We start from the raw sequence: 26,087 nt of genomic DNA, 5'->3' as shown, positions 1-26,087 counted from the left end.
GAAATGACTCTAGAGTAGTATATCCCCTAAAGAAACCAATCCCACACCAGATTCAATTTTCCAGGGGAAATCCTGCTTTATGCAGTAGTGATAGAGTGCGATTTTCCCCAGAGCCGAATAAAATAGCTGTACTTACAATTACGGAGGAAGGGGTGACACATTGTTACAAGTGTCTTCTTCAAAATGGTGACCAGATTTTTTAAAGCATATGACGAATGAAGAACTTATATCTTAAATCTTATTTTTCTCAGCAAAAGTCAGACCAATTCTTTAAAGCAATGAAAACTTGTTACTTTCATGTGTTCAGAATTGTGTCTGAAAAAAATTAGTAAAATTTTAATCGATCGGACTTTTTTTTTTGTATCCACAGAAACACAACGGAATTGCTTTTCTCTAATTTGTTTTCTACTTTAAATTCATGCTACCATGTTTCATGAAACAGCGAGTTTAATTATGAACATGAATTGTTCAAAGTCTTCAGAATATCGTACAGCAATAAAAACAACTCACAACAATTGTTTCCAAAAGTCTAAGGATTTATGTCTATAATGCATGATAGACATATTATCATGGTAATCAACTATTGTACTTACATAATATATGTTTCTATGGAAATAAAGTTTCAAAAGTAACGAATAATTCCATTAACTCGTTTGAATTGAGTGATCTAATAAAATAGTAATTATAGGTTGAAATGCAACCAAATAGTACAAAAAGATTCTGAAACAAAATTTTAATTTTGTTGGTTGGAAAATAGTTGCTTTTTTTTTAAATGCGCATGCGTCTCAAATATAATTTAAGTACATGTGCGATTATCCTTTCTTTTTTTTAGAGAGCATATATCTATATAAGTATTGATGATATTTAAAAGGCGATTGCGTTGTCAGAATGTCAGCATTTCTAATTTTTCAAATTATTTTTTTTTTGAAGAGAGAAGTGCTTTCTATTTATGTCTAAAACATTAAAAAAGAACTTTTCTCATTAATACAACAACAACAAAATCTTTTATCTTGAAAAAATCGTTAATCCCGCATTGTGACAGCCATTTATTATAATCGTCTGATTTTCATCTCTGTAAATTTTAGGGAATAATGGTAGCCATGCCAGGCAGACCAGTTTATACCATCAGCATAAGAAGCATGATTTCCAGTCAAGTATAGTCCGTTAAGATTGGATGCATGGCAATTGTCATACCACCACCCGCCTTTGTATGTGGCAGCACAGCTATTCGAGTCGTGGTCTTTAGTATAAAATTGGTTCCCATTGTGTCGAGAAAATGAATCACCTGTATCAATTAGACACATTAATCAGATATGAAATATTGATAAATTATTATTTTTTAACGCTGAGTTGACAATATTTCAGTCATATTTCAGCGAGTGAATGCAAGAAGTTAGGGCTAAAATCATGAAAGGCAAGTACATGTAATATATTGCTTATTGTTCATAGATTATGATAAAAGTAATGTTTGAAGAGAAAAAATATAGAACTGTTATAAAGTAACCTGCATCTCCCACGTAGTCTTCAACCGTTAAAACATACCCGCTGTGTTCGTCACCGATGGAAAATCTTCTGTACAAGGCATATTTCCTAACGCTGTTAAAGTCACCCATATCTATTCGAAGTTCATAGAAACCCTGCTTGACGATTTCATAGATACGGTGGTTCCCTGTAAGAGATAAAAATAATAATACCTGGCTGATTTTAAGTACAAATTCTGTATTACATGGACGAATACCAAACATTTTATTTTTACTCATGTAAATACATAATGAAAGATTTCCTGTTTACAGGTAGACAAATCACATTTGATTATTGATAATAGACAAATAAAATGACGTTGTTTTTTTTTAAACCTTAAAAAAATCTGGTATCAGATACTGTGGTATTGTTTTAAAGCATTTTAGAGTTGCAATAGGATGTTCAAGACAATAAATTTATCTAAGCAGTGACTACTCTTTAAATGTTGCATTGCAGCCTACAGAAACAATATCATTTTGAAAAATGATATTACATATTAATTAGGGTTATGTCGAAAATGCTGTGTCGGGAATTTGCATTTAAATACATAAGAAATAAAAAGACAGTTGTACTTGTAAACTATCCTTTGATCCAATACTTGTTTAGAATTAAATTTTATTCATTGAATTTAGAGATAAACATTCAGGGACAGTACATGCCCATTTAATAAGGCTATGTTTCAATTGAATTTCAGACAAGGATGGGTTCGATACACCAATAAATAATGTATTATTTTTAATTAACTTACCTAACCAGAACTCATCCGTTATATTTCCAAATCCATATTTATAATCAATCCAGTTCCGAAAGAAATCAATTATTCCGTCATCTCTCCTTTGAAAAACCTAAGACAAAAATAAAACATTGATTGAATACAATCATAAATTCGTAAATATAAAACTAGATAAAACACACATTTCAACAATTTACCGTCCAGCCTCCCCCGTCAGTTTTTTGATCACAGAAAACGTCGAGTTGTCCACTGCCCTGAGGGTAAATCGTGTACACCCCACTCTCCGAATACCCCGACCACAAAATATCCTGACAATCTCGCGGGAAAAACTCAGCTGAAGTACACAAGAAACTAAAGTGTTTTTTTTTTAGTTAAGAACGCACTTCAAAAGTGTTTATTTACCTTGTTTGAAATACAGTATGAAGAAATAGCAATTTGTTCAATTCATGACATCTAAATGTGTAAAAGTAATGAGTAAATGCTGATGATGAATTTTCAAATATGATAAATGCATTTTAAGTGTATGATTATTTTCTTTCTATTTTGTCAATCAAATGACCATTAAAATACAGAAATAAAACAAATCATAACGTACTTCCCGATCCCTGCCCAGGATGTCCGTGGTTACCCTCGAATAAGAAAGCACAGACTGTTGGTAACAAATGAATAACAAATAACAAGACCGACATTTTAAAGATAAAATAAAAGGTAGTAAATGACCATTCAATATATATTGAATTGATAAGTCTTATCAATGTTGCTTACTGACCCAATGTTCCATTTCCTTTTCTCTACAAATATTGGGCTCCGTTCGTTTTCTTTTGAAAGTTATCGATTCTCAATGAACGTGGTTACATTTTTAGAATATATAATGTATTATAGCTTTGTGTAATTATTGGATGAAGAAATGAGTATGTACGTAGACAGTTAGGAATTTTAGAAGTATTGTGTCCTGATAATTTGGAAATACATTGTATCCTTTATATATATTTGTAGCTGTTGCATAATTTTTATGTAAATCTTTCTCTAAGATGTTGATACCTAATTAAATATTAAATATGAACTTTTGCACTGCTTTGACACAAATTAATGACAAAAACCCAATAAGCTGCTGTTTTTCAATATTACAGAATTGAATCCTTCATTCAACATTTAATCGAACTTTTTGCACAAATTAATTTTTACAAATATGATCGAGCTATTCAAAAGGTTCATGGACATACAAATTTTGCGCAAAGTAATTTGCAATATTTAATTTTTTGGAAGTCTCTGCTAAAATTTAAAAAAAAGATCATATATGTGCATAAAGTGGAAAATTTCAGTACCGGAACTTTTTTGACAAATAAAAAAGGACTCGACTCTTTCACGCATAGGCTAAAAATAGTCATAATACACAATTAGGTCATACGCTGAACTATCATACCAGGTCATTACATGTACGTGTTAATCATCAACTAATTTCTGCTAAATTCTTATTTTCCTCGATGTTTTTTCAAATAACTATCGGTCATATAAGTACTTGTTTATTGCGCCATTAAGATCGGTAAGGACAAACAGTATGTGTTCAATTGAATTATCAAACAAATGTCAACAGTAATCAAATTTTTATCTGAATAACGATTGCTGCTATTAATTTATTTGACATTTTGTTATTTTCCTAGCCCCTATTTGATCATGACTATTTGATGATAGATTGAGTCTATTTAGCTGATCCCTGCCTCATAGTATATTCATTCACCCTCTTTAAATCAAATTGCCATTACATGATTAAGTAACTCTTATTCCCTATTATCTCTAATCAAGGGCTCTAACATCGAACTTTATTAGTTTGAACTATTTATATATATTTTAGGCCTTGCTTTGCTATTCTATTGGAAGCTTTGTTTCTGAGATTTTCTAGAACATGAACTTTTAAAAAGTACTCCATCTATTTTTTTTTTTATATTATCATCTTGCTCCAATCTTCATTGAATATTGAACTATTATTTCAGATGAATGTGGTTTGTACTACTGCAATGTTGCCTATACTCTATACAAACACATGAATAATGCGGATTTTCTGTGTCATAAAAACTAAAGAGATTCACAATCGATAGCAGCTGTCAATACCAAATTTAGAATGCATTTAGTCTGATGAATTTCAAGCAAAGTGATTTGAATAGATAGACGAAGGTGTTAATCTTGAAATATATGAGAAAAAATAATTTAGTTTAAAATCAATATTTCGTAATCAATATTTAATGATTCTTTTTGTTATTTTTACACACACACACCAAAAAAAAAAAAATCAGACAATTTTTGTGTCCACCGCTGAAGGAAAACAAATGATGCTCAGATTTGGGGATGGGGTGAATACACAAATTAAGATGGTGTTCAAAGGTTACGAAATTATATTCGTATATTAGTATACATTGAATAATAATTACATCATAGGTTCTTAAGAAATAAATTGAGTTATTGCAAAATGCTTTGTTCAAAAACACAAAGGTTATATACATGTCTTTAGTAATTTATTGCAGCTGCTTCAGTATATCAAAAAGGAAATAAAATTGAGAGGACACTGTGAACTGAATTTATGAACAATAGGATAATGAGATATAAAATACTTGCTGATTGTTGACATTTATTAGAGCATATAATTATTATAATTATGTCAAAATTTTAACGATTGACGACGGTAAATATTCCCGTCAAATTATTTGTATCACATTCGTCAAAAGAGACCGGTTCGGCACTTTACACTAAAGGTCTGTATCATTCTTTGTCTTTATTAATACATGTTAATCGGAATATTTAAAGACAACAATCTTTAAAATTTCAATTTTCATGCGTTATATCCAACTTGTTCTCTAAATTGGTGCAATTTCTTATTCCTTATACTATTGGTATTAATGGTATAAATGTAGCAGGCGAAAATAACGATTATAGAGATCGATCTGAAAGAAATCATTAAATAAGCCAAACAAAATTTACGGAATGCATGAAAGACCCATGGAAATTCCAGGCCCCAAGACAATAAAATGAAAATAGACTCAAGTCAAAATTTTAATTTAATATAACTTTTGAAATAGTTTTCATAAAAAAACAAAATTTATACCATAAGTTTAAATTGAAATATTATACAGACATTCAAATTTATGACAATGTATATATTATAAATGACAAACTATTCAAAATCAAAAATTTAGTCTGTTCTCAGTCTATGGTCTCCAGCCCTGAGGTGAGATAAGGTGCTTACATGTACATCTATATCTGTATTTAAATTAATTCTTTAATTATCACTGCATTATCTGTCGAAGAGTTTCAGATTACAGAAACTTTTCGAGCGAAGAAAGATATTGTCGAAAGAAAGAATGAGTGGACTTAACTGGCCAGAAAAAATGCCGTAAATTTAAGTTCCATAAAATGTTAAATTTTTTTCCATCATATTAACCCCCATTATCTTAAATGTATATTTTTGGTACGGATGTGAATTTAAAGTGCTCTTTTCGAGGTAAACTAAATAAAAATCGAATGCTTGGTGCCTGAAGATTTCTTGAATATCAATAGATAATAAGGGTCACGCATTTTTCATCGTCTAAATACATAGCCAGCGCATGTTTGTCGGCTGTTCTTACGAAAACTGTATAGTTGTATATTGAACAAAATATTATCATGTTAAAAGGAGAAGAGCCGACAAATGTGCGCTCACACTTAATTTAACAAAAAACATGTTCAAAACAAACTTCCCGCTTCCATTGTTACGACTTCGATTGACCTGTTAAATATTACAATCCTTCACGTGATGTCCACCTGCGAGTGTACTCGTGGAAAAAGTTACAGTGTATTCTTTAACCTGACCACGATGTAAATCACTATGTTTGGTTGCCGTTTTCAGAATTTAGCACATTAAATGTTGTTTTAATTTTGCGTGTCCTCACATTTAAAAAAATCATAATGACATCGCTGTAATATGCCAAATACGTATTCGAATTTCTAGAGGGAGAGAGATGGAAAGAGAGAGAGAGATGGAAAGAGAGAGAAATGTCAACAATGACACCGATCGATAGTCCCGCCTCCTATTAATATTGATAATGTGACCTAAAAACCACCCGGGAACATGTCAAATCCCGGAAGACGACACTAATGTATCGTTGCTTCAATTTTGATTCATGGCAACAAGGCATTGCTTTTATACATACATGTATGTTCTAGCTAAAATAACCAGGTATAAGCTGCTCTTTCTATTGCTTGTAATATATTTTGGATTCACTTTATTTTCAGCTTGTTAGAGTAGTTGCAAAACGATCCAAAATAGGGCGTTAAGTCCACCCATTCTTTTGCTTTTAAGTACTGTCATTGACATGTTATTCATGTAATAAAAAAATTTACGCTTTGAAGTGACCTAGTGTAAGTATAAATACAATGAATCGGTATTTTTTAATCGGTAAATTATGTGGTTTGGAATAAAGTTTAGTTTTTTTTATTGGAAAATGGTTCCAACTTTTGTACTGAGTTTAAAGTAAAACGCAAGAACAGTACACCGAAAATTAAAGAGATGAACGTCAGAAAGAAAAAAAAATAATTTTGAAAGATCTGTAATAATAATCTCAAATCCGGAAATAAAATGGAACAACAATCTTTTTTTTTTTCTTTTTATATCTCAATTTTATCTGTATTCATAACGCAAAAAAAAAAATGAAAAATCTCAAGCTTTCGAATGAGTTAATGTAATGGGAAATTGCTCGAAATCAACAGACCCTACATGAAAAAAATCAAAGATGCCTTATAATGTTAGCGTTTATTTCTGTAAATCGTTTTTATTCTAATGAAAAATTTCATGTATAGTTGCGAATAAATAGATTATATGAATAAATCTTGATTCTAAAAAACGTCGAATATACCATTGCTGTAGGGTATTTAAACATGGTGTACATATGTACAACATATCTTTATCTGAATAAAGGAATTTAATGACATTCAGCTTTATTTTATGCGGAATATTTATTTGTAGATGACAAGACTCCTGGTCCTCCTATTCATTGTCAGTGTGGTAAATACTGTCCACTCCTGTAGGAGTTGCAGAAAGTTTGGAGTCTCTTATGAAGGGAATAAACCATTCCAGTATGAAAGCGGATGTCGTCAATTCAAATGCCAGTGTAATTGCGACGGTTCATATGACTGTCCAATCATTAAGAACATCTGTGGAGGAAATGGAATAAGTATATGGGATGCAACATGGAGGAGATAGGTCTCAGCATAATGAACCCAAATGCTGCAGTATTGACCAGTTGACTTTTAGAAAGATGTCTGCCCTTACTACTACCAAATTGTAAAGACTACATGTATATCTCCACCGACCATTCTGAAGAATATTTATTGTATATAAGATTGTATGATTCATACATAAAACAAATGAAATTGTCTTGGTGTTTATTTCAGTGTGCATGTACAATAAAAAAAATATTTAATGAATTTCAGGAAAAATATATTAAAAAAACAATTGATGTGTTTTACATATATTGTTGTAGCACATGTATACCTTTAACAAACATACAGGAAAGATTTTAAAAAGAACATAACTCACATCATGTTATAAATTGTATACGGATTTTAGCGTTTTACAGATCATTGTTTAGAACACAGGCTCGGTGATTATTCCTCCATGCCATATGACCCTACCTCTACTAGAACTTGAGGTTTGTATTGGTCATGCTCTGCTTTGTAGTACCCCGATTCTCCTTCGAGCAAGATTGCTTGTTGTTATGGTCTCATTTCATTAAACAATGTGAGTTAAGAGGGGATCCTTTGGAAACCCAGGTTTTGAATCAGGAATCCAGAAGGAGAAAACACCCCCTGTCGATATATTAAGCCCCTTTTGACTCCTCTTTATTGATAGTCAGCAAAACTCCACTTACATCTGTGATCCTTGTACATGTAAAATTGTTTTAATCGCTTGTCTCCATATAAATATCATTAAATTTTACTTATCTTCACCTATTTTTTTTTTTATTTAAAAATTCTTTATAAAGATAAGTAATTTTTTTAAAAATATGTTTCGTAATTAAAGAATCTGTTTTCAGTTTTGGTGAATATGTTGAAATAATACAGGGTATAAATATGAAACATTGATAAATGTCATTTAAGTAAGATTTAAGTGGTAAATTAAGACTTCATCAAGCTGTAACACTGGAATACTATAGTTTAAGAAGCTGAAGTTGCTCTTCAGTTTGTGAGAGTTCGAACTGATCTTCGAGATAATCATCTGCATACACAAGCGTATGTCTGACAGCGGAGAGCGCCAAAATATCAACTGATATTTGCTGCTGTGTTTCTTTTTCATAGTTCTTCACTGGGAAAACATGAGAGCGTGGAAGCCCAATGACCTCAGCCGCTTTGTCCACCGCTTGTTTACAAGCTTCACTGTTGAATATTCTGCGAACGTCGTCATCCACAAATGGACAGATTTTATCCAACTTCGTCAAATAAACTATTTGTGGAATTCCTAAAAATGAGACATTCAATAGTAAATGCTATTTATGTTACTGAATATTACTTTTATTCGAGCAATGTGTCTTGCATGCATGTTTTACAAGAACCCCGAGTAGCGAATTTCTACTATCAAATTATGAAATTCTGTTATATTATGGCATTTACCATACATGAATTTCAAAGAACAAGGGCTTAATTAGGCCATAAAACTCAATATTCTTTTAAAGTAATAAAATTGGTTATAAAACGAGTTTACTAGATGAATATGATGAATTGTAAAAGAATATGGCATAATGGATGACTATTCTTGAAATATGGCGTCATTCATATGGTATATTTCTAAGCTTTATGCAGAACCGTCTTAAAATTATTCATTTAGAGGTTATTTTCCTTTAGAAAATAGTGTCCGTATTAAACCGTCACCAACTTCAGTTTTTTTTTTTATATTTTATGTGAAATACTTTGAAAAAAATCACATTTATAAAAAAGATCTTTGTGTGCGATCTTTGTGTTGTATGTTTCTGAAGGATAATCTACTGAAAATTTATATCCTCTGCCAAAAAAATTGTATAAATTCATGACGTCAAAATCATCACTTAGGATGTCATATAATAAAATTTGTACGTTTTTAAATAATTTAGAGCGGATAAATTTTAATTCCTAAAATCACTTCCATATTAAAAAAAATACAGTGTAAGATATATACTGAAACCACAACTTGTTCTCATGAAGAAAACATGTTAATGTGATACATGCTAAAAGTCTTTTAAAACTAAAGAAAAAAAATCATTGTTTCATATATCAAATGACAAGCGTTTTTATTCAACAGCACAAGCGTATACGTACGGCACGCTAAATATTATACAAATATGGACTCAATGTAGGTCAATATGCATTTATAATATCCCAGGACGACAGATATGACCAAAGATACTTATAGTATATCGACCTAGGGCGGTAGCCCAAGGTCGATATACTCCATGTATCTGAGGTCAATATCTGTCGTAATAGGTCATTATAAATGCATATTGACCTTGCATTGAGTATTTATTATATTATATAAATGATAATTTCCAAAACTTATAAGTACAATGTATATCTTCCTTATGTTTACAGAGATAGTATTAACCATAACGAAGTTGAATGTAAATGTTTCAGAATTTATTGAATGTCACTTAGAGGAACTTCTTTCGGTATTGAATTTTAACCCATACGGCCACAGCATAATAATAACGCAAGATATCTATCTCCGAGTAAAACAGAGTACCCCCTACCCCAGATTGAGAATCGCTCTATATACACTTGCAGAGGAAATACAATGACAAAATAAAAATGCCTATCCCATCTCTTCTACGATAAGATTAAACCATACATGGCATTCTTGACAATTGTCTTTATTGATCCGTTATCGCGTAAACAGCGTCAAAACTCTGTTCGCCGAGTGGAAAAGTCGAATTCAACTATGAAATGGTATGTGCTAAGAATTCCCGAAAAATGTTCACAGATATTCGTGTAATTGTCTTGTATTCCCAGCCTCAGAGTTCTTTACTGTATGTTTTAAATTTTCCTCACCTACAACTTGCAAAGTTGCTTCCATGTTTGTCTAAAGCTAAACTGAAAACGAGGCAGTTCGTGCAAATTATTATTCGCTTTCAGCGGTCGTTTTTTTTAAGTAATTACTTTGTATTAAGCTATCAGATAGCCGGATTTAACAAAGTTATATGATATTTTCAAATAATTGTAAATATCTTCAATATTCTTTACTCGTCTTCAAAATTATTTTACTTTTCATCAAAGGAAATAAAGATTTAATATTGATAAAGTTACCTTTTTCTTAAATTCTATATGTTCAAAGCTTATTAGGAATCCTGTCTACACTACACACTAAAGAGTTCTGATTTTATGGTATTTTTTGCTGTTAAAGTGGTCTGCCCATAGATATTATTTCTAAATAATAGAATTTCACAGTATAGAACACTGTACACAATTTGTAATCAATTCAAGTATAATTGACATTTTGAAAGGCCATGATAAATCAATTGAACAATTTTTTCACAAGAATCATAGAGTGAAAATAAATGTTAGAAGCTTTAAATTAACACCTTTATAGAACATAGTTTTCTCAACATCGTACCCCTTTCAATCATAAGAGAATGAAATTCTTCCAGTTTCTGCGAGACTGATCCTTGAAGAACATCAATGGTACTCGCATCCATAACAAAAGCTACACAATGTATTTTATCCTGAAAGGTAGGTTTTGTATTAAAGCCAGGGTCCTTTTCGGTAGCATGAGCCGCAGGATTAAACTAAAAATTAAAGCGTAAATAAGAATTATTTTTTTTTTTAGAATATTTTCCGTTTTAAATTTATAGGCAATGAATTTTTGAATAAAACATATGGAGATATCCATTCCCTAAAAATTTCCCAAGTAATAGAAAATATGCTCAAAATTTATTTTCGATAATTAAGTCAAGAAACCTACGTTGTTGATTTTGATTTTCGTGCATGCTTTACTAATCCATCATATTCATTAAGAAGTCTTTTTTTTTGCATGATGAAAATTTATATTGCAAATTATCAAGTGAGATTTCGAATTTGCTCAATAGATTTTTCTAAAGTAGATGGTAAAAAATGCAAGTCTATTTATCACCTGCATTTTTGTTTACCTTGTGTTGATCAGGGAGATGTCCGTCTAATAAGGATACCATATCCTGATGTTTGATGCACATATCTTCCTCAATTCCACGTGTATCACAGAGGCGGAAGTTTAAATAGCCACCAGTTTCCGGGTTTCTAATTCGATATTTTCGATACTACAGTGTAATTATAAACAAAAAATAAAAAAAAAAAAAAATCACTGAACATTTAACATATGTTTAATAGTACATTTCAATTCTCAATTTTCATATGAAAATTTATTATCAAATACTTTCCCTATTCTCTTGAAAATAATCAAGTAATCTAATCTTCCGAAATTTAAAAGATTTTTTAATTTATAATAATAATGAATTGTCAAAAATTTTGTTGACAGTTTCATTTGTACGAATAAAAGTTAGGAAAAAAGTTATAAATATTTTGAATGTTTTTTTTAATGTAAGTTTAAAAATCAGTTCCAAATCAGTTCCAAATCCTGAAAAGTTTATTGCATCAACCATGGAACAGATGGGCAAAACACTACTTACAACTGTAGTAAGACTATGTTTTGAGTTTCCTGCGCATGCCCGAGCAGTCACTTCCTCTCGGAATATTGAGTTTACAGTGTTGAAAAAACTGGATTTCCCAGCTCCAATCTGGCCTACTAATAAGATGTTCACTTCAGATAAACCCGAATCGTCTAAGGGTTTATAATTGGAAACTCTGTCCTTTAATTTTCGAAATGTCTACGGAAAAGCAAACATTGCATGAAAAAGAACATTAACAAATCCGCTAAATCAAACCTACACTAACTTGTTGAAAAATCAATTTCCGCCAAATATCGTACGCGCCAAATAAAATACATTTACAGTATCATTTCAAGTTGAAACTATGTCGGAAAAGTCTTTGTCACAAGATTCAAACTTTTCAAAAAATGCTAAATAATTACTTGCTCATCAATCAGTTAAGAGCACATGACATGTTTCCCTGCAATTACATGTAGTGCAGCCTTTGAAACTTGGGATGGTAGTTGCGTTACATTTGCAAATGAATATTTATCAGAAATTAAAAGTTTTATTTAAAAAAAATCATATTTGATAGAAAATTTGAAATCAATTACCAACCATTAATGATTTGAAAATAATACATACATAATTAAAGAAATAACTATGAAAAGAAGTGCACATTATTTCAAGATATAACTCAACACATAATACACAATCTTCAGCACACCTTTGCGTGAAGATTTTTTAGGGTTTTGCATTCCCTTAAAATAGTTGCAGACGCTTCTTACCACTGCGCCAAACAAAATGTATTAAAACAAAATATGATAACTTCATATATAGTAGACTTTATGATATCTCATATGGAATTTTGTGGTAGCATTGAGGACTTTGGCCAAAAGCCACAGTGAACATGTCTTTAGTTTATTGAAGAAATAAACTTGTGATCTCAACGAGTACCCGGTTACTCGATCGAACGTCCAAGTATCGAATACAAAAACTGGTAATCGATTACTTGGATATATATTTTTTTCTCTTTCCAAAGAACATAAATTCATCATTTTTTTAATTAATTTAAATGTGCAAACGATAATCAGATTGCTGCCGCCTACACTTGTAAAACATCCGTTATGGCCCATGGTTATATATATATATATATATATAGAGAGAGAGAGAGAGAGAGAGAGAGAGAGAGAGAGAGTAATTAGTGCCAAATTACCCTTTTTTCTCTCACCTTTTGCGGTCCTTAGTTGTTGGATGACTTCAATAAATTGTTTTCAATGAGGATCATTTAGTATGGTCTGATGCTACCTTTTTTAGTAAACGTTACCGAAATCATACATGCATAGGTACGCCGCTACCGACTTAGAAATGTAAAGAAATGGTAATACATGAAATTAAATATTTTGAAAAATGTTTAAAGTCAGCTATCCGGAGTAAATTTAGCTGAGGGGGGGGGGGTACAATAATTATACACGACAAGGGATCCCACGAATGTCCGTTCCCTCTGTTTCGTTAGTGTGATCATTACAAAGATGGGTAGCAGATTGATTAAAGGTCTTCCGAAACAAAACATGTATATTATTTATAACTATTAGTGTATCAAATTGATGTCTTTCGTGTATGCTTTTTTTAAAATAAATCAATTAAGTACAATAATTCATTTCCTTTGGACTCTGTTTTTAAACATGCACTAAAAGCATAATAAAAAGTTAAAAACAATATTGGTGTTTAAGACAACTAATCTGAGTTTAAGAAAAACTAACAAAGTTGTACTTGTTTATCTATGTACAATTTAACCTAGAACTCGGGTATTCAATCGGAAAACCGTCCGAGTAACCGATTATCAAATATTGACAGATTTGACACCCCTGAAATATACTGATAATAATATTGCAAAATTATAACCATTTAATTTATGCACATGTATTAGTTTTCAGAAGGCAAAGAATTACCTGTTCATCCCAGCAAGGAGACTCTCTCCATGTCTCATGGGAGGGCTTTGGATAAAGTAAATTTTCACCAACTGTAACATTTTAAAGAGAAATGATTTTTTTTCTTATTTCAAGCATGTTCACAGTAAATAACTGTTGTTTTAAATTCCCATTTGCTTTCTATATCTTAATGTCATTTTGATATTTGCAAAACAAATAAAAAAAACAAAAACAAAAACAAAAAAAAAAAAAAAAAAAAAAAAAAAACAGTAAGTGAAACTTTTTTACAGTCAGTAAATACTTAAAATAACAGAAACGAGGGTTGTCCCAAAAAATCCTAGACAGTGAAAAGAGTTTGGTTTCTCTTTGCTAAATTTAATTTCTTTTCTTGTCATAGCAACAAATAATATTTTATGACCATCCATATCAAATTTCATGACGATGCTACTTCTAATAAGAAAATTATGAAAAAAAGAAAGCATATATAGGCCTATATAAAAGAAAGCAGCTGGATGGTTCAAATGATAATTGAAGATACAATAACATATTTTCGTTTCTTTTTTGTATCTAAATTGATAAGGCTGCACAATATTTTGGGTAAACAACATTTCGCAAACAGTAGTGAAGCTATTTTTTACAGAATATTCTCGTAAAAATTATCAAAACTGTATTTTTCTGCCATTGGTGTTACCTTATAAAAGTTTATTGTATAGAACCAAGTGAAAAACTTATGAATGCAAGCTATGATAAACATTTACTAGGATTATTCAGGTTTACTGATAAGTCCGAAAGCATCGTTGTCCAGTGATGAAAATTAAGTTTTCAATCATATTTGGACATTGACATGAGAAAATAATCAATCATAAAATGATCTGGGCTCTCTTATTTACCCTGGATAAAGTTAAAGTTTTGTACACATTGCTATTAGTTCACCCAAAGAACACCTTTCGTAAAAGAGTTCAATTAATTTTCTAAAATCGCTTTGAAATAACGATGGAAACACCACTGACAAAAGAAGTTTGAACTTGTCTACATTCTTTACTTCTGAAGTTCATCAATATGTTCCTATCCTGAATATCAAGGAACAGTTTCTGTTGTTTTTGGTGAGAAGTGATGTAATATGACTTAGGACTGTTTATATTATCTTATCAGGAATGATAACTTTTTTGTAGCGAAAACAAAAATAGTAACACCATTGACACAACTTTCTTGTACGTTCATGTTTCCTGCTGTATCAGTTAAATAGAAGGTGGGGTTTTATTTTTTTTTATTTTAAAATATATTCTATTTAACATTTGTTTTATGCATATATGATTTTTTAGACAACATTTCTTATAAATTTTGTCGTATTTATCTTTATTTGAAGAGAAAAATTCCATTGACAGCATGAATTTGGCTGATTGGTGTGATAAAATCATCCATTGACTTTAATGAAATCAATTATGTGATATTTTCCATAAGTAAATAGAAAGTATAGATGTCATAGATTGTAAAGCAACAATCCAAAGTTGGGAGAAATAAGATTTTACACAGAAGTGACACGTTTAAGTGTTTTTTTTATACTGACCCATAAGTGCACATCGGAGCACAAAATCAAGCTTAATTACGCCAATTAAGCTTGATTAAGCTTTTATAACGTCATGATCTATTTTTCTGCTATACACGCGTCTGTTAATTTAACATCCAATAAATTAAATGTTTTTTAAGTGAAAACCAACTCTTGTCTGAGGGACTTATCTAGATTTACTACTGTCCTTTTTTTTTAAAGAAGATTAGAAGACATTTAACAAACAGTACTCTTCTTCTTACATACGGTGACTATGTTCGGTTTAATCGCATACCCTTTAAAAACAACTTCGCTATTAGAATTAATGAGTAATGTCATTTCTATAGTCTTTTTTTCTCGTATCTGATGTATATAAACCATATCCAAAACAATTTATAACATTTCTGTCCGCCGGTTACGGGTTGAGGACGTCAATTTCAGCAAATTCAATTCCAACAACACTTTGAAAATCAATAGACCAATCGTCTGTCTGATGCTATTTAAATAAAAATTGACATGTTATATAGATTTTTATTCTGATTATACTGTTTTAAATTTGAGTTCAATGTTTTACATAGTACCAAGGAAAGAAAGCAAAATTTAATGTAAAAGTTATATATGCCTAAATTATTCCGAATTTCGTTCGTGCACCGACAGACCATTTCGGCCTTCATATAAATCGTTCCAATGTTAATATGAAAGATATATTAACAAGAATTCATAAATTTAGAGAACATTGAATATATTATGTTTATGCAAAATTTGGCTAGTTTTGGTTGAATGTTAAAAAAGTCATAAGTATTGTGTGCGACTTATTGGGACAACCCTCGTGAGATTAATTAAATGATTTCTTTTATCTGGCGAGTAAGTTTGTTGGTGAACTATTTATTAAAAATATTGTCTAAAAAAAACGTGATTCCAAATAAATAGCAAACAACGAAAATTTACGCTTATTGAATTGATATTTCAAACCTTTAACTTTATACACCTCTAGGTCAAAGACACACATGTGATATGCGCACCACATAGGCTCATTATCTCCCCCATAGGCAAATCTGAAATCAGCTTTTCCATTTAGTACATAATCTGTGGTTCCTGTACATCTATCCACAGTTGGTTCTACAGTTCCATAAAATGTTAACAGATCTACAGTTGCATTATCAATTTGGTGGTTCTGAGGGGCCCCAGTTTTTCTAAAAGCCATTTTCTTATGCTTATGAACTAATTGTCTAGGTTCATCAACATCCAGAAGACTCCCTGCACCAAAGGTTGGCCCAAATTCCTTCGATGCAAATGCAGCATGTTCAGGTTTTATGACGGGATACTTCATTGGCTCTGAAACACCCCTGTCGCGTAAAGTGAAAATGAAGGCTTTTTTATCCTCTATGCTTGTTGATGGCCTTCCTACTTTCCAGTCTTCTGAAAGGAATCCTCCGTACACGCTATTATCAGTATTGTAAAGGACCGTAACTGTAGGACCTTTGTAGTCACAGGACTGGTGAAACCTTGTCGCCGAACAACCATCACGACTTATTTTATATAACAATTCAAAACTGCTGTTTTTGCCAATAAATGTTGATAACTGTGTCCTGTCCTCTAATGTCAATAACTCCTCGGACCTAAACAAACATTTTAAAAACGTGCACTTATTTTCAGTAAAAATCGCAGTGAATTATCATTTGATCATACAAAACTAAATCTGTCAAACAGTTATTCTTCATCAATTTTTTCAAACATCCATTTATCAATTTTACGATTTTAATTCCATTTCCGACTTCCTTTCAGTATTCGTTTTCAGTTTAGGAAACGTATTTTATGACTGACGACGTCTATACCAATTGTTAGATAATTATTTTATTGAATTGGTTATAGAATTTTCCGTTTGCCTGATCATGACAATGAGCTCACGACTAATATAACCAGTCGACAGAGGAAGCCTACTCCTTCATGGTACCTGATCTCAACTCCGTTGTTTTAGAGATCCACATTTACATTGCTCCTGATTGGTATTGTTTCCATGTAATTTTGAGTTTTAATACTATTCGCAATCTTTTTATTTCACAAATTCTTAAAATTTAAAAGGTGAAACCACTGAACGGTGATTAATCCTAAAATCATATAAACAATGCAAATTTGTCAAGAGAATAAAAACTCTAACCCATAAAATTTCAAATATTGATTCAGGTGAATTTTATACAAAAAGAAGGATGCTTTATTTCGAAATCAAATGTAACATTTTTAAATATACTCAACAAATAAAAAAAAAGAAACGCATATTCAGATTAAACTTGATAATCTAAGTTTCAGTTAAAATTGTATTTTTTAAGTGATTAAGAGTGTGTTGTGATAAAAATCAAACAGGTCCTATGTTGTGAATTGAAAAGTTGATGTCATTTTCGTCGATCGCCCCAATTTCTAGGGGCATATTTTCTTAACTAATTCATATGTACGAAAGCCCAGAAGGTTCATTCGAGATTCAAGTTTCGAAATACGAGATTCGAAATTCGAGATTCGAAAATTGAGTTTCGAAATTCACGATCCGAACTAACCAATCAAAAGCGGGTTCAACATTTGATTACTCCCGTTTGTTACATGTATGTATTTACTACATGTATCAAGAAATCGTTGAATATATTTATAACATATAGGTCATTTGCTAAAATGATAATGCAATGAAAAATGTTTTATGTATTAAAACGAAATAGAAATAAAAGTTGGATTACATTTTAAAAAATGCATATATAATCTTATTTTTCTCATTAAACAAAATAGCAAATACGTGTATATGGAATACATGTATTATATAGTCTTATCCTTTACAAGCGGTACAAGTAGGTCGACTATTTTTTTTAATCAGATCATTGCTGAAGGAGAATATTGTATTTGATCATAAATAGATATGAAATACTGGTATTAAGAATCGTCTCTACACTGCACAGTAATTCAAGGGTATATTTTTCATTACATCTATAAAGGGTACTTTTGTGCAGTGAGACTTAACTGCTGAATCGAACTGTAGCGTTACAAGGTTTCACGAGTACAGACCCTGAGACGTGCTACTACCCCACACGCTCGCTGCACGAACGGTACACGAACGCTACACGGTGTGCACGAAACGCTGCACGGTTTACACGAAACGCTACACGGTTTGCACGAAACGCTACACGGTTTACACGAAACGCTTTGCACGAAAGGCTGCACGGTTTACACGAAAGGCTGCACGAAACGCTTTGTACACGTTTCTCACACGCTTTGTGCACGATTCTCGCACGTTTTGGCCTCGGTTTGGATTTTTCTACTGGGAATATCTCGGGTATTATTACCGTTTTTTCATTAATTCAATGGAAATCTTTCACAAAGCCACATTAAGCAGCTGTTTAAATTGAATATCAGTACACTTGTATTAGATAAACCGATAGAAATATTTAATACTCTGACAGTTGTAATTAATTAATAAATAATTGTCAGTTCGAATTTATTTATTTATTTATCCAACTGTTTAAAAACGAAATGCCGATATCATGAATGACTGTTTAATAAAATACAATTTCTATATACAGGTATTAGTCATTCATTTCAATGTTATATTTTTACGAGTTTAATTTGATAAATTAAACTCAATTCGATTTCTCACTGCAGGAATATAAACTCATTGATTTTTAATAATTTTGATTATATTGTGTTTGATTTCCGTAGGCGGATTATTTGTCGTGATTTTGATTTGAAATTATAGTAACAAAATTTGCCTATATACTCTACTAACGATTGTTGATACATTCTTAAAGATTTTGTTTTATTTTACGCAAACATTATCAATAGGAGGAAAACCGGTAAGGAAGGGGGGGCGGTTAATGTGACCTATTAATCTATTCTATTCTCTTTCTCTTTATCAAATAACATAAGTATACCCATCATACTGTAAAATCCTTCATTTCAAATCAGGACTAAACGTATGTATATATGTGTACATTTATTAATAGTTGCGGCATTTGACTATACATGTACATTGTACATACAATATAAATCGATCTTTACACCGGCAGTCAGGTACACTATATTACAAGAAAACTGAAATATCTTAGATGAAATAAAAAGTACGTGATTTATAAAACAAATAATATACAATTATTCATGATTTACTCCTAAGCTTTTTTTTTTACATGATATTCATGAAAATGCCACCGAATCAGTTCTGTTGATTGTACTGTTTACGGCTAGAAATTCGGATTTACAAATAAAAGATGAAATCCGCTGATTTATAAGTTGAACCCATTAAATATTTATAGAACCATTTTATATATATAAAAAAATAAAATCCAGTCGTAATTTTCAGGTGTCATTAAGCCGTGAACTCAACATATACATATAGCAAAACAGGTTTTCAGTTGCCATGCACTCGGAGCCCGTGATCGCTGTTGTACATGTAAATGACCTTGATCACAGTTGAAAGGCGGAAAGAAGATTCCAATATATTTTTAAGGGGTGTATCTGCGCACACATTTAACAAAGGATTTAAAAAAGAATTGAAAATTAAGCATTTATTTAAACTAACATTAGATTGAAAGTTACAACAAAAAATGAAAGACTGCACTCGTAATTTAATTTAACCCCCCCCCACCCCCCGTTTATAAAGATGTTGTCTTCAGTGCATGTGAGTTAGAATTATAAAATCCATTTATTATACAATAATGAGCAACAAGTTTTATGTATTAAAAAGTATAAAATGACACATCTTTTTAAATGTGAAGACAAGAGCGGAGTTCTTATAATTTTTGGTTTAAAATAAAAAAAATAATACCGGTATTTCTTTCTCTCTTTGAGAAAAGAAATTTAAGAAGCCATGATCGCGTTGATAGTATACTGAATTCAATGCCCTTAAAATCGTTATACATAGTTGATTAATTTGAACACATTTTCTTTAGAAGGAAAAGAAATCAAACAAATATTAATCATACATTACCGTTTAATTTCATTTTGTTGTTCCATTTTTGTTTTTTTTTTGTTTTAACTCCTATAATATCACAAGCATAACAAATTCAATAATAAAATACTAATGGAATTTTACATCCTGACCCATCTATAACCATATTTAAAATGAAATGACTTCCGAATGAATCTTACACGATTCTTGCACGAAAGTCGCACGTTTCTCACACGAAAGTCGCACGTTTCTCACACGAAAGTCGCACGCTCGCTACACGGTTTGCACGAAACGCTTTGGAGCTTACACGAAACGCTGCACGGTTTACACGAAACGCTACACGGTTTGCACGAAACGCTGCACGGTTTACACGAAACGCTACACGGTTTGCACGAAACGGAAAGCGCACGAAAGTCACACGCTTTTTTGGGGTAGTAGCACGTCTCAGGGTCTGTATATTTTAGTCTTTGGTCATAATGGTATTGTCAGAAACCAAAATTTAACACCATAACGCTATAGTTCTGCATCTAATTTAGACTCATCTACTATTGATGTAAGATTGATATGAGATAAAATATGTGCCGCATTCATTTTGATTCATATTGCCAATATGTATTGTTGATATAAAACGGGCGCGATTTTGTTTTTCAATAATACGTCGCCTTTCAAGTTTTACAAAGTGATATTTTCAGTGTGTTTGGAAAATAGGCAGTTTGGGTAAGTATGGTGGGGTTATTGTTAGTCTTTAGACACTTGACACTTATTTATATTTTTGTTTATTTGTCATCAACCCCGGAACAAAGTACACGATACAAAAATATATGTACTCCTGATATATGTATTCTATTTAATATTTAAGACGCCATAATATAAATTGAAGTATACCTTCTGATCAAAAATTCAATGTTTATTTCATTTCCTTCTATTACATATAACACTCTTTCTTGCATTGAATTTAATTAAATGACTCATTTGATATTGATATATTAAACGATTTCTTGATAGTAAAATCACAATTAAGGGAAGTAATCAAATGTTGAATCCGCTTTTGATTGGTTAATCTGGATTTTTATTCTCGAAACTAGAATTTCAAATCTCGAATTTCGAATCTCGTATTTCGAATCTCGAATTTCGTATTTCGAACCTGGAATCTCGAATGAGCCTCGTTCTTTGCGACATCTCAGCGCTAGTGGATTTCCAGTTTACGGATGTCGTAGACGAAAACCAGCTCTTCTCAGTCTCTTGGGAACACAATTTGCATTCGTCTTTGCGTTCATCTTTGTTAAGGCGTTGCATTGCAGCATTACCATTGTAATCAAATCTTTACAGCAAATTACGAAATAGCGGTAAAGTTTTCAATAACTTGCTAGATAGCTCAATAGGGTATTTAATTTGGTCTAACAAGTATCACATTAGGTTTGAATCTAGGTCTTGAGGTTACTCAGGTGTATCATTAGATTTTACTGGTAAATGTGAGTTGATTTCAATGTTGTATGAAGTTACATGTATGTGCCAAAGTGTTCTGCTTTAAATAAATGCAAAGTTTTTCTTTACATGCAAATATTATATGCAGAATTAGTAAATAACAGCCCCCTTTTCCATTCTTCCAAAAGGTATTTTTCAATGAAGTCAGGAAGTTAGCTTCCCACTCCAATTTTTCCAATTTTATGGATTATAAATAAACAGTCAAATAAATAGAATAATATTATAGTTAATAATATAAATAACAAAATAGAATAATTTTATAATTAATAATATAAATAACACATAAAACATGTTATGATGAACATTTCTACACCCATCAAATTTCGCTATTCATTTCTGTTATCCTCTGAAAAATCTAATATTTGAATTGAATAAGAGTTTGTTTTACAAAAGAACTTAAGACTAAGACTGAGTACTTTGCTATTTATTTTATTCCTTACATTGATTTACTTCTTATTTCATTCTTTTACATTAAAAAAAAATAGTAACCTTGAGGTAATTTTATAAAAGCAAAATCTCACTTTTTGTGAATTTAATTCAGGGATGAAAGTTAAGAAGTTAAGTCTAGTTTACTTTAAAGCATGGGTGCTGGTACTATTGTTTAGTGTTTACTAACAATTTTGTCCAAAAGAGAAATTTACCCTATAATATGAAATTAGTTGTACATCATGAAAGTAAATTACAATGTTTATATTGGAAGTAACTATGCTTTGAAGCAATTAGAAAGGATAATATGCAGATGATTTATGCATTACTAAAGTGCTAAAATACAAATTCACTGAAAAATATTTGCAAATAAAAGAAAAATATTGCATGTTTTTATAGCATAACACTTTGGCACAAACATTTGACTTCATACAACATTGAAATCAACGCACATTTACCTGTAAAAAATCTAATGATACACCTGAGAAACCTCATGACCTATATTCAAACATAATGTGATACTCGTTAGACCAAATTAAATACCCTATTGAGCTATCTAGCAAGCTATTGAAAATTTTACCGGTATTTCGTAATTTGCTGTAATATAGGTTTAAAAGGAGGGTTTATTGTTTCTCTTAATCTAAATTATCAATGAAAATAGACCTGCGATTTACAGGGAATCATGCAGACACTATTTTCATAAAAATGATAAAGCAAGGGAAATAATTCAACACTTAGTTTTTGAAACCCCACGTTGTCCTTTAAATAGGTCACAAGTATCCGATACAGGAGTTGTTCCAAATACTTTTCAAAATTTCTTTGATTAATAAAACAATATCATGCGTTGCAGAGTTTATTTATATTTTTTTTTTAGTTTCAAGAGTTTGTATTTGCGATAGACTTTAAAATATTTACATATCACTAGGAAAAGTTATATTTTGTCTTTTAGTTTCAATGTAATCAAGAGACAGCACATAATTGAAATTGTAACGAAAACATTAATATTATGAAATTTTAGACGAAATAAATTTGATTTTGGACATTATTTGAGACTCCATGATTTAAGGTCATTATCTGCTCGCTTTCATCCGACCGACGAAATGGCCCGACACTAAGCGTTTTTTAGTGTTGCCTCTAATATTTATTTCGGAAAGAAGAGGATAAAGAAATGTATTTTTTACGACGTCCTGGAGAAGACAAATTTATGTTCAAAATCTAAAAAAATCACTTACCTTTCCATCATTAAATGAAAGTACCATCACCATTTAAATTGCTTAAGTTACAGGTGTCAAGATTGCACACTACGTAGAGCATATTTATCCTTACTAAATTCCTAAATGGTTATGGATCAATAATTTTTGGGTTTCCGTGGAGTTATTGTGCCAAAAAGCTGAAATAAGAATACGTCTATTGTTCAAATGGTTATGTGAATCTTTCGCCGTGAAATTAGATAGGTCACTGTGTTGAAAAAAAATTAAATAAAGTTCGCCGTACCATATGTATTACATGTACATTGTAGATACCGAATTTACTCATAAATATTAAACAGGATATATGTAAGTGATATATTTTCTTCTACATAAACGCTTCTATGGAATGAAGGTTTTTTTTTAATCCACACAGACCATCGAGTATTTACGCATAGGCTCGGGTGGAAAGCTTTAAGTTGTATAATCATATATCAAAAATTTAAAAACAATGCATTTTTATTGTGGTAAAGAATACAGTACATGTACCACAAGACTCAATTAACTTATGCCATAAATTTTGAAGTAACATAATACAGATTTCATTAGAATTCACTACACGAGTTAAAAGATTGATGCTGTTTCATGTTGCTTGATCTCATCATTGTTACATCTGGTATTTTTGTTATCACTAGCGCCACGAGGCGGGACGAAGTTTACCGAGCTCAATTAAGCAGCGTTTACGAAGTGAGGGAGTTCGGATTGAAATCTGCACATTATTCGAAGAATTTTTCCATCAAATTGCACACTCCCAATTATCCTCTGTAGTGCATAGCAACATCGTACAAATGAATAATCCGCAGTAATAACACCTTTGAGGAGTTTACTGAAGAGTTTATTATGCAGAATGCAATTCTGATAAGGTGTGTAGTGTTGTACCCTAAAACGGTTTCATCATAAAAATACATGTTAATAAATGTATGTGAAAAAAATGTTTCTCGCATTTTTTTTGTGTGTATACCTTCGGTTAAAAATGTTAATGAAGTCATAGACTGGAATTATCAAACAAGATAGGATTTTTTGAAACACATTTCAATTATGAAACTTAACATGAACCTTAAAATAAACATGATTCAAATAATTAATGTCTTGATTTTTTAAAGTTCTTGATGATATAGAAACATGTAACGAGATTAAACATTTCTTTTAGAATAGACATGTAATTTTAGCTAGTAAAGAAAATCAAAAATGAAAACAGTTTAATATTTTCTTAATATTATTTATTCATTTCTTTAAATGATGGTCTCTCATAATTAATCTTAACAACATTGTTGACTGGATTTTAGTTACTTGTTCTCCTGATTTTCATGTCGGCATACTTCAAGGAATAATGATATCCTTTCCATTTATACCAGTTTATACCGTCAGCATAGGATTTATGCTCTCATTTCAGGTACAGACCATTCAGGTTAGCTTCGTGACAAGCTCGGTACCTCCACCCCCCTTACAATTGATTTGCACAAGATCTCTCATTATCACGATCCTTGGTGACGAATGTGCCATTGTTGTGAATAGACATTGAGTTGACTAAAGAAATATACATTTTTGACATTAGAACATTACATACATGTATAATCAGTTTGTGGTTAACAAAAAATGATGACGTAATCAGATATTGCCTAACAAAAACGAGTTACCAGCATCCCCACTGTAACCTAAGACTTTTAAGATGTACCCTGATTCTTCATTTCCGACATTGAAGGTGTTGTAGCTAGCATGACGGGAATTTCCAGAAAAATCCTTCACGTCGATTCTTAAGGTGTAATTCTCAGATTTTGTAAGTGTATCTATTTTGTCATTCCCTGTGAAGAAAAAATATGACAAATAGAATCATTCAGTTTTCATTCAAATGTCTTTTGAATGGTGATGATACAAAGAAACTCCAGGGGATTCGAGTACTTGGCCTTAGCATGTGTTTATGTGTCCTAAGTGAAGAATCTTTCGTATTTTTATATATATTATAAAATTAGAAAGAAATCCTAGGGATTCTTGTTCTTGTTTCATAAATTTAAAAGCTAATTAAAAAATATAAACAAGATACATATCTACAATGACAATAGATTAATTTTGATATCCTTATATACACATATTCATGTATGTTTTGTTTCTAAAAGTTCTCATATGTTTGATATATATGTACTTTCACAGTTTGCATATCGTTAAAATATTTTATGTTTTTCATATAAACCCTTTCTTTTACAACTGTTCAGAAACTTTTTTGGTATTGTGGTAATCAGAAATATAAATATTCTAATATAACTGATAATAGAAAATTAACTTTGCCTCGACAACATTTATGAAAAAATATCCAGCATGCCTAGTCAAAACTCATTTGACAGATTACCAAATCCGGTCTTGTACTCATACCAGGTTCTGAAAAAATCTTCAGATCCATCCTGCCGCCTTTGTAAAACCTTCAAGTAGAATATTTAATTTAAAACAAGAGGCCAATGGGCACAGGACTAGTTAAAAAATCACAAATCAGCTCAGTATTGAAAATTTACTTCTTGGGAAGGGGGCCATACTTGAAAAGAAGATTTTTAAAGATTTTTCCAACAATTATTTGATCTCCCATTGTATTGTGACCCCGCACTAACCTCTAATTCCGAGGAGTCATAATTTGAACAAACCGGCATCTAAAACACCAGAGGATGCTTCCATTAAAA

General features: G+C 31.1%; 2 protein-coding genes across 2 annotated transcripts; both read right to left on the bottom strand.

Annotated features, from left to right (window-relative positions):
- Positions 1-1,014: 1,014 nt before the first annotated feature.
- LOC134237861 (fibrinogen C domain-containing protein 1-A-like) lies at positions 1,015-2,970 on the bottom strand. The gene is made up of 5 exons (XM_062720012.1): positions 2,850-2,970; positions 2,452-2,588; positions 2,270-2,366; positions 1,505-1,669; positions 1,015-1,285 (listed from the first exon to the last, which is right to left on the bottom strand). The coding sequence occupies exons 1-5, from the start codon at positions 2,941-2,943 to the stop codon at positions 1,050-1,052; spliced, it is 729 nt and encodes a 242-aa protein (XP_062575996.1). The 5' UTR covers positions 2,944-2,970; the 3' UTR covers positions 1,015-1,049.
- Positions 2,971-8,326: 5,356 nt separating this feature from the next.
- LOC134237849 (uncharacterized) lies at positions 8,327-25,816 on the bottom strand. The gene is made up of 10 exons (XM_062719991.1): positions 25,789-25,816; positions 25,059-25,223; positions 24,870-24,948; positions 21,408-21,584; positions 16,315-16,961; positions 13,818-13,888; positions 11,908-12,105; positions 11,392-11,538; positions 10,860-11,031; positions 8,327-8,738 (listed from the first exon to the last, which is right to left on the bottom strand). The coding sequence occupies exons 1-10, from the start codon at positions 25,814-25,816 to the stop codon at positions 8,431-8,433; spliced, it is 1,992 nt and encodes a 663-aa protein (XP_062575975.1). The 3' UTR covers positions 8,327-8,430.
- Positions 25,817-26,087: the final 271 nt, after the last annotated feature.

The sequence above is a fragment of the Saccostrea cucullata genome, unplaced genomic scaffold (genome assembly GCF_032062105.1).
Source record: "Saccostrea cucullata isolate Sc308-1 unplaced genomic scaffold, CSIRO_AGI_Scuc_v1 ctg348, whole genome shotgun sequence".
In the NCBI taxonomy this organism is placed as follows: domain Eukaryota; kingdom Metazoa; phylum Mollusca; class Bivalvia; order Ostreida; family Ostreidae; genus Saccostrea; species Saccostrea cuccullata.
This window is presented reverse-complemented; position numbering and strand designations above follow the sequence as displayed.

What these genes read in the sequence shown, in the direction of transcription:
- LOC134237861 (XM_062720012.1), bottom strand. Translation starts at nt 2,943, where the DNA reads ATGTCGGTCTTGTTATTTGTTATTCATTTGTTACCAACAGTCTGTGCT. An exon ending in TCCTGGGCAGGGATCGGGAA is followed by an intron (nt 2,589 to 2,849) that starts GTACGTTATGAT and finishes TGTGTACTTCAG; the next exon opens with CTGAGTTTTTCCCGCGAGAT. An exon ending in AGACTACGTGGGAGATGCAG is followed by an intron (nt 1,286 to 1,504) that starts GTTACTTTATAA and finishes TAATTGATACAG; the next exon opens with GTGATTCATTTTCTCGACAC.
- LOC134237849 (XM_062719991.1), bottom strand. Translation starts at nt 25,816, where the DNA reads ATGGATCTGAAGATTTTTTCAGAACCTG. An exon ending in AGGTTACAGTGGGGATGCTG is followed by an intron (nt 24,949 to 25,058) that starts GTAACTCGTTTT and finishes ATATTTCTTTAG; the next exon opens with TCAACTCAATGTCTATTCAC. An exon ending in AGATCTTGTGCAAATCAATT is followed by an intron (nt 21,585 to 24,869) that starts GTAAGGGGGGTG and finishes TTTGCTGTAAAG; the next exon opens with ATTTGATTACAATGGTAATG.